The following is a 20,335-nucleotide window of genomic DNA, read 5'->3' on the forward strand; positions in this document are numbered from 1 at the left end:
CTAGAGTATAAATAAATGATGGTTGACATATGGAAGAAAAATATTGCGTCCTCAGATGTGTCCCCGTGAACTATGCTGATGAACAAAGAAAAATAATACTGAAAAGAGAGCCCTTGAAAGCCTATATTCCCGGAAAGGATTTTGAGGCAATTTTGAGCCCTTAAATCTTTAATATTTGCAAAAATGCCATGTTAACTAGATTCTCTAATGGAAAGGTATCTTATTAATTTATAATCTCAGCTGAGTGGAACATTTTTTGTAGCAATGAAGCATGTTGCAGCCTTACCAGAACTTCCTTCTGAAATCAAGATTTAATTACAGGAAATTAGAACTTTATTCTGAAACATTTATTTAAAATTTTTCTCTTTCATAATCACTAAAAAATATTATTGTGCCAAATATAACTTGCTATAGAGCACCAGCATAACTTCGGAATCCAAATGGGGTTATCAAGTAGACTAGAACTTTGGTTTTATTATAAAAGTACCTTGAGTGCTGTAGACACTAAAAATGCTTAAATAAAGTCAGTTTAGGGTGCAAGTGAAAACATGACAGGCATGTTTTATTTCACCTCATTTATCAAAGTTTTAATTAACAGAAAAATTTACCAAGAGAGATTGAGATAAGACTCAGATGTTTTATCTCTGATTTAAATCTAAACACAATTGTAGAGTTGGAGGCTCCTTACTTAGATGACCTAGGTAGGCTCCAGATTGCTATAATATACACATTTTCTGTGGGCCACCAGCAGAGTCTTGTGTTTAACCAAAAGATGCCATCCTATGTACCAGCTCCAGCCAAATTTCTTCTGATCCACTAGTTTCTATTTCGTAAAAAGGTGAGATTCGGGATTAATACAAAAGAGTTATTTGCCTGAAGAGTTAAGTCCTAGGAAGGAAAGTAAATGTTTGAAAAATGAGAGAATACTGTTTCCTGCTGGAATCCCCAAAGTACACAAACTATATAAAACTGGAAAATAGAACCATGTCAACTGTGTAGAACCTGGTTAAGATGGTAGATTTATCACACATTTCTGCGATGCAAATAACAATAATTGTAACTATAATTGTGAGTGTTAGCATTAAGGGAAAATGTTTTGATTTTTGTAACAATTAGAAATACTAGAAGAATATTTACAAATATTCCTGATTGTGAAAGCATTAATCAAGTTGGAAAATCCAAGTAATTGAAAGAAGAAAAAAGTAGAAATTCAGGCACATTTGGGTGTTGGGCAATATTCGTCATGACCTTCATTTCTTTCTCATGACTGGGCCCTGGTCACGGGGAAAAAAGTAAATGATTGTCATAGTTCCTTCTGCCTGGATTGGTCATTTCTGCCCTTTAAATTCTGGTGAGAGTGAAAAGGAAGGAAAGGGAATTCTGGGTAAACCGGGAAGGAGTGATTATAGGAGAAAGATGAGGGGGCTGGTAGGAAATGATGAGAGCTGTTGGGAGGTGGGAAGAAAAGTATCAGGACAAAGGACCTGGAGGGACCCAGCTCTTCTCCCCAAACTTGAACACCAACTCAGGAAAAGTCCCACTATCTTCAAGGGCGTCAATCCACCTCAACAACATGTAGCTTTTCGGGATCTTCTGGTTGTTTGGTCCTTAACAAATACACAGCATATACTTACTAAAAATAAATTTAAACAACATATGATAATCATCTCATCTTCTTCCAAGGAAATGAACCAGGTGACATTAATTTGCTTTCCTGTTTTTGTTTATTTTTAATACAGCCAAAAAGAAATGCACATATCTTAATTAACAGTATGGTTCTGTGTAATTTAAACCATAAACTGGTGCTGATTGGTGTCTGCAATAAAGCAGCATATGAAATGTACTGTATGTAGCGTTGTATCAAAGTTAATAAAAATAAACTTATTTTAAGTTCTGAGACACTGTTTGGTTTTCAACATTTTGTCTCTTTCCTAGGGACACGTGGGTCTTAGACGTTAGTGATTTTGTTAAAAAGAGACAGAAAATTCAGCATGTCTCTTTCTTGGATGGACCAGCCTTTAGCTGCATGGCTTCTATGGATCCGTGCATCCATCCACCTTTCACTCAACAAATGTTGCACATGGAATGCCAACTCTGCACTTGACATTGTTCTAGATACTGAACATATGTAGGGAAGGGGATAGAAAATTAAAAGTATAAAAGTGTAGTACATACATACAGATTTCTAATAGTCTTTTTTTAAGTCTCAAGCTTTTTATCAGGGAATAAGCCACAGTGGAAATCAGGAATTATGTTATTCCTTTTCAAAATTGAAGGAAATACACACAAACAGCTCAGTAGCCTTTTGTTATATTTCCCTCTTGATCAAGAAACTGGTGTTATCTTCCAAATTTTATAATCAGGTCAATGTTATTATTGATAGCAACTGTCCCAAATTTCCTGTTTCCAGAATCAAGTTGGGAACTAAAATTTTTAAATCTAGTTAATTGATTTTGTAACAACTACTCTTACTAAAATGACAAGCTGTACGTGTCTCTGTCTCTTGGAGATTCCGGAAGCAACAGCAATTAGAGAGACTTTGGTATTATCTATTCTTTTGATTTTATAACAGAGTAGGTTAGAGTGTGAAGTAGTCAGTACTAGAACTGAGGTCTTCCAGACTGCGTGCTGAACATCCTCTGGTTATTCTCCAGTCTGTTACCACACTCAGCTGATGGTTTTATTATGTTCAGGTAAAATATCTTTAAATAATGAGTCTAATAAAACTCATCATATACTTGAAAACATCACTGTAGGCAAAAGACAACAGACACAGAGGCAATATATTTTATGATTCTGTTTACATGAAATGTCCAGAGTAGGCCAACCTATAAAGACAGAAAGTAGGTTAGTGATTGCCAAGGTGTGGGTGAAGGGGAGAATTGAAATTAACTGCTAATAGGCACAGTGTTTCTTTCTGAAGAAATGAAAATATTCTGGAGTTAACAGGAGTAATGGTTGCACAAATAGTGAATGTACTAAAAATGACTGAAGTGTACAGCTTAAAATGGCAGCTTTTATGGTATGTGAAGTGTACCTCAATAAAAATGCTATTAAAAAGAATCTTATAAAATTTATTTTAGAAAGCTATAAATTAGTTGATCTATGTGCTGTATGTATATTAGACTCATCCAAGACACATTTCCCGGCATTTGCCCCATGTCTCATCCAGACTTTTGTTTATTTGTTTACATACTTGGTTAAGGGGCAGGAGATGCTGATTTGACCTATTTTTAAATTTATGGTTCTACTTTATTGATCTTCCTCTCCTTTCTCTCCATCAATCACAGGAGAACTGTCACTAATGGTAGTGTGTATAGGGATGTCTGCCATGTCCAGAAAGCCATGATTTTCTCAAAATTAATTTTACAAGCCTTCAGAACAGGATTATACAGGAAATGAATATACTATCCTCATAACTTACACATATAACTTTATTTTGAGCCATTTTTATAGGTCTTATATTCTGCTAGGCAATAAAGTTTAGTTTATCTTAAGACAGAAAGGAACAAAAATCAACCAACACTTCCATTAAAGGCCTCATGGTAACCCGCAACACTTTTTCCAAGCACTGACGTATGAGTTCACCTTTTGCTTCTATCCCCATCTGTATTTTTGCTTTCCAAAAGCAATCAATCCCAACTTATCCTACAGAAAAAAACTACAGACCCAACTATGTGCTACCTACAAGAAATATGGTTTAAATATAAATACACAAATGCATTAAAAATAAAAGGATGGAAAAAAAGATGCCCTCCTAAACCAGCCAAAAGAAAGCTCGAGTGGCTATATTAGTATGAGATGCAGCAGATTTTAAAGCAAAGAATAAACAAAGGACACAGAAGACTGTTTCCTAATGTTAACAGGTCAATATGTCAAGAGAATATAATAGTCCTAAACATTTATCCATCTAAGAACAAAGTTTAAAAACACATAAAACAAAATATGGTAGAACCACATGGAGAAATAGACAAATCTATATGTATAGTCGGAAATGTTAATATTCCTTTCTCAATAATTGATAGAACAAATAGGAAAAAAATCAGTAATGACATAGATATGTGGACACTATCAACTAAGTTAACCTGATTGAAATATATGAACTCTCTCTCCCCCAAGCAGCAAAATATACATTCTTTTCCAGGGCACATGACACATTTACCAGGGAAGACCACTATCTGGTACATAAAATAAGTCTTGATAAATTTGAAAGGATCAACTCTTATTAAATATGTTGTCTGAATGCATTGAAATTAAGTTTGATAGTGATAACAGAAATATTCTGGGAAGATTCTCAAATATTTAGAAACTAAATTGTATCCTTCTTTAATACCTAGGTTAAAGAATTGAAGAGGAAATTGAAAAGATGCTTGAATTGAATAAAATAAAAACACAATATATCAAAGTTTTGAAGATGCCATTGAGGGAGGACTTGAAGGGAATTTTATAGCTTTAAATGCTCATAGTAGAAAGGAAGAAAGGTCTCTGCCACCTTAAAAAATAGAAAAAGAACAAAGAAGAAATAAAGAAATAATAAAGATCAAAACAGATATCAGTGAAATAGAAAAGAGAAAATCTATGAAGGAAGTCAATAAAACGAAAAGCTGGTTCTTTGAGAATATCAACAAAATTGATAAACCTCTGTTCAGACTGATCAGAAAAAAAAAACAGATTACTAATATCAGGAATGAGAGAGATAACATCCCTACAGATTCCATAACTATTAAAAGGATAAAAGAATGTCATCGAAAAAACTTCATGCCAATAAATTGGACAACTTAAATGGACATATTTTTTGAACAATACAAATTATGAAAACTTAAAAAAAAAGTTGAAAAAGTCCTATAACAACTAAAGAAATTCAATTTGTGGTTAAAACTTTTTCATGAATAAAAAGTTTCGCTAGGCTTGGAAATCTTCACTATTAGATTCTACAAATATTTAAGGGAGAAATATTACCAGCTCTATAAAAACTCAGACAACTGAAGAAGAAGGAATACTTTCTAACTCATTCTACCAGGCTAATATTACTCTGATAGCAAAACATACAAAGAAAAAGGAAACTACAGGCCAGTATCCCTCATGAATGTAGATGGAAAAAGTCTAAACAAAATTTTACCAATACAAATCCAATAATATAGACAAATGGATAATACAGGTTGACCATTCTTAAGAGAATGAAAAAACAAGCCATAAATTGTGAGAAAACATTTCCTATGCATATATATCTGATAAAGGAATTGCATCTAGACTATATAAAAAAACTTCAAAATTCGATAATAAAAACTTTTAAAAGTGAGATTGATAAAGATATTTTACCAAAAAAGTATATGGATGGCAAATAAGCATATGAAAATATGTCCAACATCATTAGTAATTGAGAAAATACATTAAACACATAATGAAATAGCACTGTGCACCTATTAGAATACTAAATTAAAAAAAAAAAATACTGACCATACCAAGTGTTGGTAAGGATATGGAGGAATTGCAACACTCATAGGCTGCCAGTGAACTATAAAATGGGAAAACATTTTAATGATTTCTTAAGAAGTTAAACATATTCTTGCCACATGATCCAGCCATTGTATCCTTAGGTATTTACCCAAGAGAAAGAAAATATAATTTTTATTAAATGACTTATTTGTGCATGTGTAAGGCAGCTTTACTTGTCACACTCAATACTGTAAAGAATTCAAATGTTCATTATCAAATGTTCATCATGGGAATGAATGAACAAATTATGGGATATCCTTTCAATAGAATAACACAAATGAGCTATTGATGGAATATAGGCGATTCTCAGAATAATTACAATTAGTGAAAGGAGTCTGACAAAGGAGAGGAGGTAATGCATGGAAAATTGTAGAAAGTGTAAGTTCATTCATAGAAAGAAACCAAATCAGATATTACCTAGAAATGAAGGAAGGAAGCTGGGAAGAACAGAGGGAAGGATGGCAAAGGGACGCAAGTCAACTTTTGGGAGTGATGAATATATTCACGATCTTGACCTATAGTAGTTTCAGAGATAGGCATATATCTATGTCAAAATCTAACAGACTGTACACTTTACATGTGCAGTTTATTGTTTGTCAATTATACGTCAATAAAGCTGTTTAAGGAAAGAACAAACAATAAAAACAATTTCCACAGCACAGTGGAAAACTTGCAAAAGGAAGTGAAAACTGTAGTATGAAGATATGGAGCAAAATAATGGTACTAGAAGAACATTAATGGAATATTACATTACCTCATTAAAACGACACTTCTATTGCATAACACCAATTTAACACAGAATGTAAAATAACGTGTGCACCATTGTAATAGACACGTCGCAATGGGCAACCTGACAGGGAGAAAACTTGAGGTGGGTTTGTTGTCATTATTGCTACTTACTAGCCGTGGCTCCTAATTCCCTGCGTGTCTCATCTATTAAGTGAGGAGGTCTATAACTTCATGGAAGAATTGTGAAAAGGAAATGTGAGACTGTAAAGACTGTGCCTGGGACCAGGGACACGCTAGGGGCACTTTTTCAGGACTGTAAAACGCGTGTGTGTGCACATGCGTGTGGTATAGACTGCAAAGCCAGCTCTGCACTTGGAAGTGGGTGACAATTTCAAGCAGTGCTTGTTCTCACCAGTAACCCCAGCAGGAAGGAAGAGCTGGGGGTGGGAGAATTGGGGCTTTCAGGTTCCGTGTTACAAGTGAGAACTTCCCCACATGTTAGGACATTTGTGTTGAACATGGAAATGTTTTCAGTTTTTGGAGAAATCCAGATGACTGAGGGAGCCCTTTTTAAAACCCCCATATGCCTTGCTTTCAGACGTGATCGATGATACACAAATCTCATTCTAAAGAGAGGCAAATTAGGGGATAGTTTTTCACTTGACAGAAGGGATTACCGTATTTGCTTTGCTAATGGATTGGGCCTGGGTGATAGCTATTTTCTAAGCATAACATTTCCATGGAGCCACATTTTCCACATTTCCTTTTGCATTCAGCATTTCAGGAACACATTTGTTGCATATATTGAAGAGGACTGTGTTTACACATCATGCCCCACGTCAACACTTGGAGATCTAAATGGTGCTAACTTGAGAGAAAGGTGGTTCAGTGTATTCAGGGTACATGGGGAGCGAGTTGAGATTCTGAGCAGAACATAATTAACAGGAAGGGCCGGGGGACTGGCTCCCAGCAAAACCATTCCTTGCCTACCGACTTCCTAACCGGCATAATCACGGGTCTTTTCGGTGACTAGACACAGATAACAGGCTTCCTAGAGTTTCACATTTGAACCAAGAGTCGAACTTTTGCACGTGTGACTGAGGCCTGCCAGCTTTATGGCAGACTTGGGCCCAGCATCAGGTACACAGCAGAAAGCAAACCCTGGCTGGAAAGTTGTGCTTTGCTTTTGCATTTTATTGTCACCATTTTTCACAGTTTGCCTCATGCCACCTTGTTACTTAATTCCCACACCTTGGAGGGAAAATGTGTAATATTTTAATATTTATGTTACAGATACTTAAGATTATGTTTCTGGATAGGTGTTGCCAAGAGAGTGAAGCCAACTTTTGTTTATAGAGGGTAGAAAATATAAATCTGTCTAAAATCTTTCATGAAATGAAGGTCTTAATATTTCCAAAGAGTTGATTTGGGTACCACTCTTGGAGAGCCTTAGAGAAGCGCTGTCACCACAAGGCATCATTGTTTAAGGTTTCCTATCCATGACTCGCTTTTTTCCCCAACTTTCCTCTCTTTTGGCAACTTCTCCTCACATTCTGTCCTACACTTGGCCCTGAGTCAGTTGAAAGCTTTGCAAGTTGATTTTCCATTCCCATCTGAATTTTAGCTTAGCTGCGGAACTGTTTTCCATGTGTTTTTAATCATTTGTCCATGTGTTATGAGCTTATAGGGACAATATGGTTCCCCCAAGCTGCCTGCATTGTATAAGCAGAAACTGGCAAGGTGGCCATTGGGGGAACAGTTTTCAGACAGATGCCCCTACACTCATTTCTGTTGGTGATACACCACCCCCATCTTCCAACTGGAGTAAAACAATTTACAAGCTGCATAAAGTTACCCAACAGACATAGAGTCCTCTGGCATGACTTACCTTTTTTTAGGAGTGTGATTATCCATCAAGGGAGACGTGCCTGGGAACTGGGGCTGGTGTGACAAAGTTCAAAGACCTACACTGAGACTGCGGCCAAGCTAGGAAATAAAGAATGGTTTATTCCCAGATACAGTGGAAATTTTATTTTAAAATAGAATTCAAACACAGAGAATTAAGGATAAGTTCTGCAGGACAAAGAGATACCTCTTACAAAGCACAGCACAACAAGGATTTGTGTCAGCCGTTTCCATTCACATTTTATTGGATTCAGTATATTAAAACAAACATTCATTAACCTCCTAACTGTAGAATGAGGGGCCAGGAAAGGAAGAGAAATGGAAATGCATTAAATAAAATCCTTGTTCTCAAAGTTGCTGACAATGCAGTCTCCAGCAAACACAGCCTCTGCCTGTGAGGAGCCTGCTCTTGCTGATTGGAAGACACTAATGGCCCCAAATTAAACAATGCCCAAGGAATTACTAAATGACTGAGTAAAGAAGTAACCTGACTTCCCGGGTCCCAGATAAATCTCAGTGTTATGGGTGGGGTGGCTCTGTTATAAATCCTCACCCTCCTAGGGAGCTAGCTGGATGGAAGGTCTGCTCTTGTAACTGAAAATTTCAATGTTCTCATAACTATTTTGCCCACTTTGACCTCACTTTCTTCCTCCAAGCTTTTTGGCGATTAACTTCAAGAGAAATGAGGCAAATGTTGCAGTGTTTTCAAATAGGTGGCCCTGGGAAGTGTGTCTTAAAGGAGTGCTGGAGCAAAAACCAGGCTTCTGTGGGTTCAATGGATGGGAGAAATAGAGGCTGGGTTTGGACAAAGCTGTCCAACATCGGGTGAATGCAGAAGACAGCACTGAGATGCAGAACCTGAATACTTGTATGGAATCAAGAAAATGTGAAGGCCAAGCATAATTACTCACAGTTGTAATCCTAGCACTCTGGGAGACCAAGGCAGGCAGATTGCTTGAGCTCAGGAGTTCGAGACCACCCTGAGCAAGAGCGATACCCCTTTTCTACTAAAAATTAAAAGGAAAAAACTAGCCAGGTGTCATGTTGGACACCTGTAGTCCCAGCTACTCAGGAGGCTGGGGCAAAGGGATCACTTGAGCCCAAGAGTTTGAGGTTGCTGTGAACTATGATGATGCCACAGCACTCTACCCAGGGTGACAGAGTGAGGCTCATGTCTCAAAAAAAAAATAAAAAAATTGAAACAACCAGACAGGTTGAGTAAAAGCAGCCAGGAGAGTGAAGGAGTTTGACAATATGGGGGGTACTGTGCGGTAGAGGGGATTGGGAAGGATATGGCTGTGGGGGCAGTGGCGAAAGGAGAAATGCACTGGTCTGCTTTGATGGTGGAACAGGAGGAAACTCTCCAATCGGATGGCTTCTATCTTTCTCTGCAGGAGAAGTGGTGAGGTCATTTGCTAAAAATGATGAAACGAGGAGAGCATTGGAAGGTTGAAGGTTGAGGCTAATTACAGAAGATTTTAAATAATCATTGTAGAAAATTAAGAGCAAGTCGACTCTAGTAAAAGAAAGATTGCTGGGCAGAGCTGAGGGCAGGTTGAGACAGAAGACAATTTATGCAGAATAAATTTTTGCCATTTTGTTTTTGTCTCTGAAAGCATTTCATAGCCTAGGTGGAGGCCCAGGGCCGGTGGACAGCTGGGTGATTCTAGAGTTGGACTTTTACTAGATGGATGTAACAAAGGGAAAGGGATCTGGGCTGGGAATATTGCAGGAGTTTAGGTGATAGACCATGGAATCCAAGCTGGGTAGGGAAAGAAATGAAGTCATATCATATAGATGATATGACTTAATTAAATCATTCATTCTTCAGCCAGTGTTTTGGGGCGTTTACTATGTGACGGGAACTCCACTGCAGCCTGAGATGGTGACTAAGAAAGACATAGCCCCTACTTTCATGGTCTTGAAAACCTAAAGTGGAGACAGATGTTAAACAAATGTTCACACAGAAAGGTACCAAGGACAGGGATGGAGCAGAGAACAGGTGCTGTAGGAGCAACTGAGCTTTGGGCAGAATGAAGACCAGTTAAGGTAAATGTTAAAGATGAAGAAGAAGGAGCATGAGGCAAGGGAGTGAAAGCATCCCGCCCTGGCTGCATCAGAGGCCTGGGCGGTCGGGGCTGGCTGGGCAGGTGGGAACGTGAGGCACCTGGGGAAGCCCAGCTCACGCTGCCTCCACCGCTTCTCGGATTTCTGGGAGTCTTCTCTGCACACCGGGCGAGTAGCAGACTGGACGTTGCTACATTTAGGTGTTGTTCATGACTTGTGCACAGTAACAGATATACCCCCAGTTGCAAAAATAAAAAAATACTTCTCAATGGTGTGGGAGCTGTTTGAGATCAAAGATCACTGAAATGACAGACAGAAAAATCAAATCTTTACAAGACAGTTTAGTCATCAGTGCTTAGAAGTAGAAATGGGGACTTTTTGTAGCCTGCGTGTCCTTCTCTATTGGTTACACATTTCGGTCTGTTTCGGTGACAGTTAAAAAAGACTGAATAAAGACACTAGTAACAGTTGCCTCCTTGGCAAGGTGGGGTCAGAAGACCTTCCTTTCAGTGTGCAATTTTCTGTGTTATTGGATTTTGGTGTTAGTGTATTTATTACCTACTCAAAAATAAGAGAAAATTTTTGCACATTGTCTATTGCACGTCCTTTCATTCAACAAATGTTTTCTGAATAAAATTAACACAAATGTAGCACACAGTCCACTTTGTCTTTGGGATTTGTATTTTTCTGAAAACCCCTGATTAGTACAAGACTGGTATCTGCCTATATTTTCCTTGTAAAATTTGTTCTGAATTAACTAAACTCTAAATCTACTAGACCTGGACAAAGACACCATCGCCATTTATCCCCAGCCCTAGCACAGATGTGGCATTTGCGTGCTTGCCCTATAAGAGAATGAATGAGTCTAGGACGTGGACAGCAGGGGGCAATGAGCTCGTCCTCACATACCCTTAACATGGAATCAGGGGGCTGGGCTGGGGGCAGCACTACGGGTAGAGTTCTATGTTTTGAATCAGTTACTAAACTAAGTTATGGATGAAAATGTTCGAAAGGATACCACTTATCCTAGTTTATCCTTTTCCTTGTCTTTTGGAAAACAAGAAAAAAAAAAGATTCTGTCTTTTTTTTGAATTTTTATTTTTTATTTATTTTTATTTTTGAGACAGAGTCTCACTCTGTCACCCTGGGTAGAGTGCTGTGGTGTCATAGCTTACACCAATCTCAAACTCTTGGGCTCAAGCGATCCTCTTACCTCAGCCTCCTGAGTAGCTGGGACTACTGGTGCTCACAACTAGCAAGCAGACCCAGTTTTTTTTCTTCTATTTTTAGTAGTGATGGAGTCACATTCCTGCTGATCTGGGTCTTCTGAGCTCTGGTGATTCACCTGCCTTGGCCTCCCAGAGTCTTTTGAGTTTTTAAAATAATCTAAATTCCCTTGACACTGTTGGCACTCTCTATTTTAAAAACAGAGGTAGCATGAGGTAGTGGCCTACTCCCACAGACCCATCCGCCCAAATTCCCTTTTGCAGCTGTCAGTTGCCCTGTTTAACTCTAATGCCCAGCCCTTACCTCAACACTGCCTCTCTCCCTTTATTAAGACTGGGGTTTTCAGGAAAGAACTTGGCCCCTCTGTTTCCCTCAGAGAGCACTAGCCCTCTTTTTACCTCTCCTCTAAGAGTCTAGAAGAGGAATAGAAAATGTCGCTGTTTCTGGCCTCTCACAGGCACACTTGGGAGCTCAGAAAAGGCATCCAGACTCACGACCTCAACATGTGAGTTGCTGGGCCCTGTTTTCTTGCCTATTTTGTGAAAGTGTCTCTAGCATATGGAAACACATTTTATTTAGGTATCTTCATAAAGCCCTTTAGGGTTTCTAAAGACATCTTAGTGCCTAAGAAAAACAGGTCAAGTTGAAAACTGAGTCAGCTCATGCTCAGCATGAGCTGTAAATTGAAATGAATGAACTATTGGCCCCCCTAGCTCCCAGGTGTGCCTGAGGTTGGCCCAGGAAGCAGACTTGGCAGGCCCAGCCTCACTCAGGTAAGTAAGCTCAGGCCTGTCTCTCACTGTCCTGTTTGGTACTGAGCACACCACCAACTGGGGAGGCTCTCTGCACACAATAGCTTCCTGTCTGTGTCTCCTCTAGACCTGCCTCCATTTGCTTCATCCAGATTAGGAGGTAACCACATCTGTATCAGCTGAAGACCAACAGAGGTAGTATATTTTTGCTAAATATAGTTGCTTAATATGGTAAATAGATAGGCCAATTATTGGCACATACATGGCTTGAGAATTGAAAGGACACAGTAGTGAAAGGTGAAAAGTGAAATTCGTCTGCCCTTAGCTATAAAAGACAAGGTTTAGAGATGGGCTCATGTCCCATAGTTCCCACCATAGATAATTGACTTTGGGGGGTGGATTTACTACTAGATTTACTTCTCAGGGTATTTGCATATTTTTTCTTAATAGAAATGACAAAAAATAAAAGGAAATTTTTCATGAGTGATTTCTAAGTGGCATTTATAAGCACCAAAATTAGGATCAGAGGAAAGGAAGTTTAGGACTAAAGCAAAGTTAAAAATGGATAACCATCACCTCCTACAGATGATACAATAAAACTAAAGAGTGTATAATACCACTAGACTATCGGACCTGCCTGAAGGCAGAGTCTAAGTTTTAATCATCTTCAATCATCTCCCATTGTCTTACGTGATTCTTGGCCCTTGTGAACCTTCTGAAATTCCTGATCCAACGGAAATTATTTCAACTGTATTCTATGTTAAGTAATTTCAGAGCCAAGCACCTGAGACCCCAGATGGAATCTCTGGGGTAGTCTTCAGTTTGGGGAAATGCTGGATGCTGTGATTGATAATGCTGGAATTTCAATTACTGAAAAGTAAAGCTTAAAAGGAATCAGGAAATGCATAGCTGGCCACACCATTTGTGTGTGTGTGACAGAGTCTCACTCTGTCCCCCTGGGTAAAGTTCTGTGACATCATAACTCACAGCAACCTCAAACTCCTGGGGTCAAGGGATGCCCTTGCCTCAGCCTCCCAAGTAGCTGGGACTATAGGCACCCACCACAATGCCCAGCTAATTTTTCTATTGTAGTAGAGATGGGGGTCTCACTCTTGTTCAGGCTGGTCTTCAACTCCTGAACTCCAGCAATACCTCCACCTCAACCTGCCAGAGTGCTAGGATTAGGCATGAGCCACTGCACCCGGCCACTGGCCACACCATTTCTGTGATGGGAGGCCTAGTGACTGGCTCTGGAAAGCATATTACACTGGGTGGCATTAAAAAACTTAAATAACAACTAACTAAAAAACACAGTTGTTTTAAAAATAATAGCAAATACAAATGCTCATTGAGTATCTATCATCAGTAATTTAAATTAATACCAGCACAGTTTTCATGGCTATTTGGTATGAGTGAAATATATCTCTTCTTATAGAATTCTGACAAAATGGTCTATTTTAAAATAAATCATTATCATAGGTAAAGGTACTTACTTGAGGCTTTATTTCACAAAAATCAGGTCTGGCTATCCACAAGAGCATAAAATGACTGGAAAATGGTTCCAGTGGGTCATTTCTTGGAAAGAAAGCTTAACCAGTACTAAAAAAAAGGGGGGCACACACTGGGATTATTTGTGTTACTAAAAGCAAGGACTGTGGTGATGAAATTAGAAGGGAAGAAAGGTAAGTAAGTCCTGCATTGATTCCCAGGGGACATACGGTTTCAATTGTGTGGCAGAGTGATTAGACATGACTCTGGGCCATAATTTTGTGAACATATTTCTTTCTCATGCTCTTGACTGGTTTATGGTAGTTTGGAATGATAGTCATTTTAAAGAATGTCCTCTGATCCCTGAAAACTCATGTTTGTCTCAATCTTCACTTAACCTGGGCATCAATTACCATAGAACAAGGGAAGATGATGTGGATTCAGTAAAGTAAGAAACTTGGTGGTCAGCTTCATGACCCAAACTATCAAACCTGATTCTTAGAATCCACAGTTCTCAAGTCTGGCTTTCTGTTTAAAGAAAGAAAAAATCAACAGGGTGGCTTCAGGGAGACATTTCCCCGACCTCACTAAGGATTGATGAGCTGTCAGGCTACTTAAGCTCCTGTAGAGAAATATGTGAGCAATTGGAAGAGCTTATCTGATGACTGACCAGTTGTGAAATTTAGCACTCGGTAATTGATTCTTAATGTGAGAGGATTAACTTGGGAATTGTGAGTTCCCAGGTGTGGAAAAGAGAATGTATTTTTACTCAATTACCATACAAAAATCAACAACCCCAATTTGTGTGTAAATAAGAGATAGTAAGTTCTCTACTCAACAAAGTCAACATCCTTCTCTCTCTTCCTTTCCTTTTCTTATAATGTTGATATATTTCTTTCAGGGGAGTCGGGGAGAGGGAGAGGGAGAAGGAGAGAGAGAGAGAAGAGCCTTTCTAAAGGCCTGGGCTTTTGCTAAGTGCCATTTTATCTGAGATACCTCTCTCATAAAAATAAATCTTGCTTTCTATTCCATCCCAGAGCCACGCAGATGAACAACAAAAGTTAGCTAACTCTAATCCTTCTCCCAACACCACTGATGGGAAATCTAGGCAAAGAATGTGTTGTTTTTCCTAATGCTGCTCTTTAAATCTCAGACAATAGTTAAAGTGTCAGCTAATTACCCCCTGGGCCCCAGGCTTTCACTGGGGACTTTTAAATAAATCAAAGGGGAGGCTGGACCCCATTAGCACTACATAATTCAAGCAAACAGTAAATGTGTTTGCTCTGCCTGGCTACTGACCACCGCCTTCCCATCCCAGCAGGCAGGTGTCTCTATATAGGATTCCTGTTCACAGTCCCACGGAAAGCCAGCCTCTCCTTGAGGCCTTGCCGTCTGCAGATCTGAAAGCAGCTCCCAACAGCATGTACAGCCTCTTGCTTCAGCTCTTGTTGCTCCTGCCTCTGGGAAAAGCTGGGTGGCACAGGGTTGGTGGCAAGGGTCAGCGTTCTCTTTCCCTTGTGCTCCTAGACAGGAACCGGAGAGAACTCCCTTTGGGCAACCACGAGGAAGGTGAGGAGAAGCCAGATCTCTTTGTGGCGGTGCCACATCTAATAGGTGCTGGCCTGGCAGGGGACAGCCAGAGGCAGAGAGAGAGGATGCTGTCCAGGTTTGGAAGGTTCTGGAAGAAGACTGAGGAAGAGCTACACACATCCAAGGACTCCGATAGTGAGCACGTCCCACCTGGGACCCAGGCTCTCACCCAGCCAGCGGATGGTATGAAAATGGAGAAATCTCCTGTTCGGGAAGAAGCCAAGAAATTCTGGCACCACTTCATGTTCAGAAAAAGTCCAGCTTCTCAGGGGGTCATCTTGCCCATTAAAAGCCATGAAATACATTGGGAGACCTGTCGGACTGTGCCCTTCAGCCAGGTATGTGCTCTGCAGGGTGCGAGCAGATAAGGGTTCTCACAAGGAGGGTGGACAGCTGGGGTGGATGGAGGGCAGGGGGAAGGGCTGTCAGGAGCCTGAGCGTTGCCTAACTCCAGATTTGGTCCTTGAGCATTCGTTGTAGAATTTGGCAAAGGTTGTATTTTGTTCTAACCTTTCCATTGTTTCTTAGCATTCTGGAGTGTGGCATGGCACTGTTCATATCAGCGATCATTCATATTCATGACACAACACTTTGTTTTATTTGTGTATATTTGTATTGGGGATGATCTATCAAAAGAGATAAGCAAGATCCTCTCAGTTGGGAAACCTGGAATTTAGAGCAATCACGAGAACTTCTCGGTAGCTGTCTTTGCACACACTATTAGGGCGTGGGTGAGCAGTTCCAATTCATCTGTAGATAAGGTGAACTCCTCTCCAGACACCCTCACATCCGTTTATTATGGTCTTAATGTCTATATTTCACAGCTAACTACTTCATAGTTTTATTAAAGGCTTCTTTAATAGCTTGTCAAAGCTATTTGACTTTAAAAAGCTATCCCACAACCTCCAAGTATGTTGAAGCTCACAGGCAAAAGCTATCATATCATATCTGGTATTACCATAGCAAAAAATAATTTGGTTTAGCTTATCTTTTCATAAGCTTTCAAATAATAATCTTGATAGGAAAGCACCTCTCCTCCCCTTAGGAATGCCTTTCACCTGATTCGTGTCGTGTTGGCTGACTTGTAGTTACAGTAATCAATTCTACACTATTAAGACAATGGGGCATACTATTATCTACTTCCTTCAGTCTGGCAACCCTCTCATTTCAAATGTTAAATTAAAATTGAGAACTTGCATCAGGTCCTTAAACATGAAGATAATGAACCAAAAACAACACAGGGTAGGATAAAATTTTACAGTCCAGTAATGCTACCCAATTAAGCAAGCAGTATTATAAGGCAATTGACTGTGCGAGGCAGTTAAGTATTCTGCTTGAAAAGGCAAGGATATGGAGTGATGACAAGTCAATTATCAAATAATAATGACTGCTTTGTTGCCCACGTGCAATTAGAATAGTACTGCTAAGAATTGGGCAATCAAATTTCCTTTGAAATTTTTTATTTTCAATTTTATTGCTGATTAAATTAAAACCAAGGTGTCTAATCCTTACACATTTTGAAAGGTGCAAAAAGCTAGGTGTATAGGGTTATGAGAGAGGCAAAGGTGATGTAATACATGATGATTTGCAGGCATAAGCATTGCAACTTCAAAGCTTTGAAGGCACTATAAGGCCTTGCAAAATAGGATAGCATTAAACTCGTGGTATTCTGATCTATGCATCAGCTGAACTAATACGTATTGAGAACTTACTATGCACAAAGCACTGTGAAAAATAAACAGGTAAGGAGCATTACTTATATAAGGAAATTCCCAGTATAATTTTTCTAATTGCTCATATCCAATTAGACAAAATTTCTTAATGTTTGGCATGAATAGGGTAGCATGAAATATTTTCATGTTAGCTTAGGGATCTCTTCAAGGCTCACTTAATAATTCACTCAATAAAGAAAATTTAGTTAAGATAGTTCTGTGTCCTTATATATACCGACACTTAGATATTGCAAAATGTCTTCCAGTTGGAAAGCTTTGGAATTTTTAGTCTAAGTATGTTATGTTAAAGAAACGATTCAAGATAACATAATGGAAATATGTTTGCCTTTTAGACTATTACCCATGAAGACTGTGAAAAAGTGGTTGTCCAGAATCATCTTTGCTTTGGGAAATGTGGATCTGTTCATTTTCCTGGAGCTGCGCAGCACTCTCATATCTTCTGCTCCCATTGCTCACCCACCAAGTTCACTACGATGCACTTGCCTCTGAACTGCACTAGCCTTGCCCCTGTGGTCAAGGTGGTGATGCTGGTGGAGGAATGCCAGTGCAAGGTGAAGACGGAGCATGGAGATGAACACCTCCTCCAGGCTGGCTTCCAGGATTCCTTTATCCCAGGAGTTTCAACATAACAAACTATCCCACTATTACCTTTGAAAAGCAAAACCACAACAGCACAGGTGCTAATTATTCAATCTGAAAATGTTAAGTGGGTGCATCATATTTTAAGAGAAGGTGGCTTAGAAAGTAGTTTTAAGGTAACAGGATTTAGAAGAAACAGTATTTGTCTAGTTACAGGTACACGTTTGGGATCTAGTTTTGGCTGTGCCACTAATAGTAAGTAGCAAAAACTTTCTCCATCTAAAGGTTTTCATTTATGAATGAGGGTCTTGACCTTGATGATTGCTAAAGTCTTCTACTACTACTATCCCAAGTCCTACTTTCTCCAAGCCTTATACCTATAGAAAGAAAGGAGATAAACTAGACCATGAAAATGTACTTTATTAGCTTGTCAGATAGTCGGTGAAAAAGAAAAAAAAAAAAGAAAGGAGAAGCTGGAGTACTTTTAAAACAAGATTCTTTATACTGGTAGCTGCCTTCACATCGCTGTGTTTTGTTTGACTTCGATGGATAATTAAGTCTTTCCATAAAATGAAGAAATAACTTGCTGGGTCGCCTCCCATTTCTTGATAATCCATATAAGGTTCTTAGTCCAGTCTCTGGCTTTGAAGAAGGAACATTGATGTTACTTTTAGTTGACATAGGGAAGAAGAACAACTACTGATAGCCAAACAAGTATGCATATTTTGAAGAAGGAAAAATATCTGACCAGTGCCAGGTTTAAAAATCAATCCAGAGATGCTAAAGAACATAACTTAGCCGGGCGTTGTGGTGAGTGCCTGTAGTCCCAGCTACTCAGGAGGCTGAGGCAGGAGAATCACTTAAGCCCAAGAGTTGGAGGTTGCTGTGAGCTGTGATGCCACAGCACTTTACCAAGGGCAACAAAGTAACAAAGCGAGACTCTGGCTCTAAAAAAAAAAAAAAGAACATAACCAAAACATTTCAGTAGATGTCAAATTAAATAAAAAATAAATTATAAAATGGAAACAATTTACAGGTGAAAATCCTTATTCACATGCATTTTGAATTAGTAAGGTTTCTGAGTTTGGATGACTGTTTTTTGCTAGTGAATAAAACTTTGTGTTTCAAATTTTATTCAGCAAACATCAAAGTTACAAGTACTGAAAATCTGAATATTTTAATGAATTAAATTTTAGTATATGAAGCATTGTGAAAAATATTCTATTTTGTCCTTGTTTTGCCTGTCTCATAATTTAGAGGCACTGCCAGGAGAAAATTCAGCTAGAAGCATTTCTGAAATGTCTTCATGGGCTTGTGACCCTGGCCCAAAGGTTTCTTTTGATGCCATAAGAGGCTGTCTGTTTACATCCTTCAACGATTTTCTTTTAGCAACTGCCTGTCTCCTTGCCTGTGTTTATCAGTATGCATATACCGTGCAAAGTATCCTGGCTCTCTCCCCAGATTACATTTTCTGTAATAATTCTTTACATATTCATTTAAAAAATTATTTTAATTCTTTGGATCCCTCTACTTTCAGTACACACACACATGTGCACACAAATGTTTCCCAGAGTAATGACTCATTACTTTTTTAAAAGAAATCAATTTATAATTTAATTCTATTCCTTTATGATCACGCCATCTTACCTGGTATTCCAAAGAAGCAAATACATTTATATTTAGTGTATATTATGCAACATATTAATGCGAATATGAGCTACACAGATACACATGTGGCATTTGCAGCAGAATATATTACACCCTTTGGCGGTCAAAGAGAACCTAATTGGCCAAGATATGGTCGTAAGGATAAAACTGTTAAGCATTAATGATACCCCAGCTGGTCAGTATATTTTGGTGCCAAAAGCTATTGAGCAGCTGTCCTGTTTGCAATTGCCTAACCCTGATTATGTAAACCTGTCTCTGCCAGTTGGACTCTCCTCGTCCTCCTCCCTCCATACTTGTAAATCCCTTTTATTGATTCTTGCAAATAGGTGCTCAAACCCAAGCTACCAACAATTAAGCTTTATTCAAACTTGGGTCCCTCCTTCCCTCACATATAAATTCAAGATAGGATTGAATCTGGTAGTCACATCAGAGTTTACATTCATAGGGTAAGTGCATGAATCTCACAAAATTGCCCATATTCAATCATTTTTGACTTTCAAAAAACGAAGTTTGGAATGACTCAAGCTAATATGAGGGAGCATAAGAAACCAACAGAAAATACACACATAGTGAATGTCTATTTTTTTTTTTTCTTAACAAGGGGTTGGGGTCTTGCTCTTTCACTCAGGGTAGAGGGAGGCACCTCAATCAGAGCTCACGTTAACTTCCAACTCCTGGACTCAAGAGCCTCCTGCTTCAGCCTCCCTAGCGGTTGTGACTACAGGCGTATGCCACCATGAGTGGTCTCAACTATACTGCTCAAGCTGGTCTTAAACTTCTGGGCTCAAGAGATGCTCTCACCTTGGCCTCCTGAGTTCCTGGGAGTATAGGTGTGCGGCACCTGGTTCTTGAACATCTATTAATTACTGGGCTGTGTCTTTAACAAAGGTATTCAACTTCATTCTTACAAAAACTATGTAAGGTAGGTAATCACCCTGTTTTATGGTAAGAAAAGTAAGCCTTAAAAAGCTTAAGCAACTTACCTAAGATCATCTGAGCACATGTTGTTTGGATTAAAATAATTTGTTCATTTGTTCTCCATCCCTATTTTATTTTATTTTATGTTTTGTAGATCATCATTTGCATGGCTTGTTTATTCTT

The 20,335-nt window shown here is 38.9% G+C and overlaps 1 protein-coding gene across 1 annotated transcript; it reads left to right on the forward strand.

Moving 5' to 3' along the window:
- The first annotated feature begins 15,085 nt into the window (after window positions 1–15,085).
- On the forward strand, window positions 15,086–18,108 carry CER1 (cerberus 1, DAN family BMP antagonist). Its single transcript, XM_003782874.3, has 2 exons — window positions 15,086–15,592; window positions 17,320–18,108. The coding sequence occupies exons 1-2, from the start codon at window positions 15,086–15,088 to the stop codon at window positions 17,614–17,616; spliced, it is 804 nt and encodes a 267-aa protein (XP_003782922.1). The 3' UTR covers window positions 17,617–18,108.
- The last annotated feature ends 2,227 nt before the right edge of the window (window positions 18,109–20,335 follow it).

Source organism: Otolemur garnettii, unplaced genomic scaffold, assembly GCF_000181295.1.
Source record: "Otolemur garnettii isolate 467f Iridium unplaced genomic scaffold, OtoGar3 scaffold00006, whole genome shotgun sequence".
NCBI classification, from domain to species: Eukaryota; Metazoa; Chordata; class Mammalia; order Primates; family Galagidae; genus Otolemur; species Otolemur garnettii.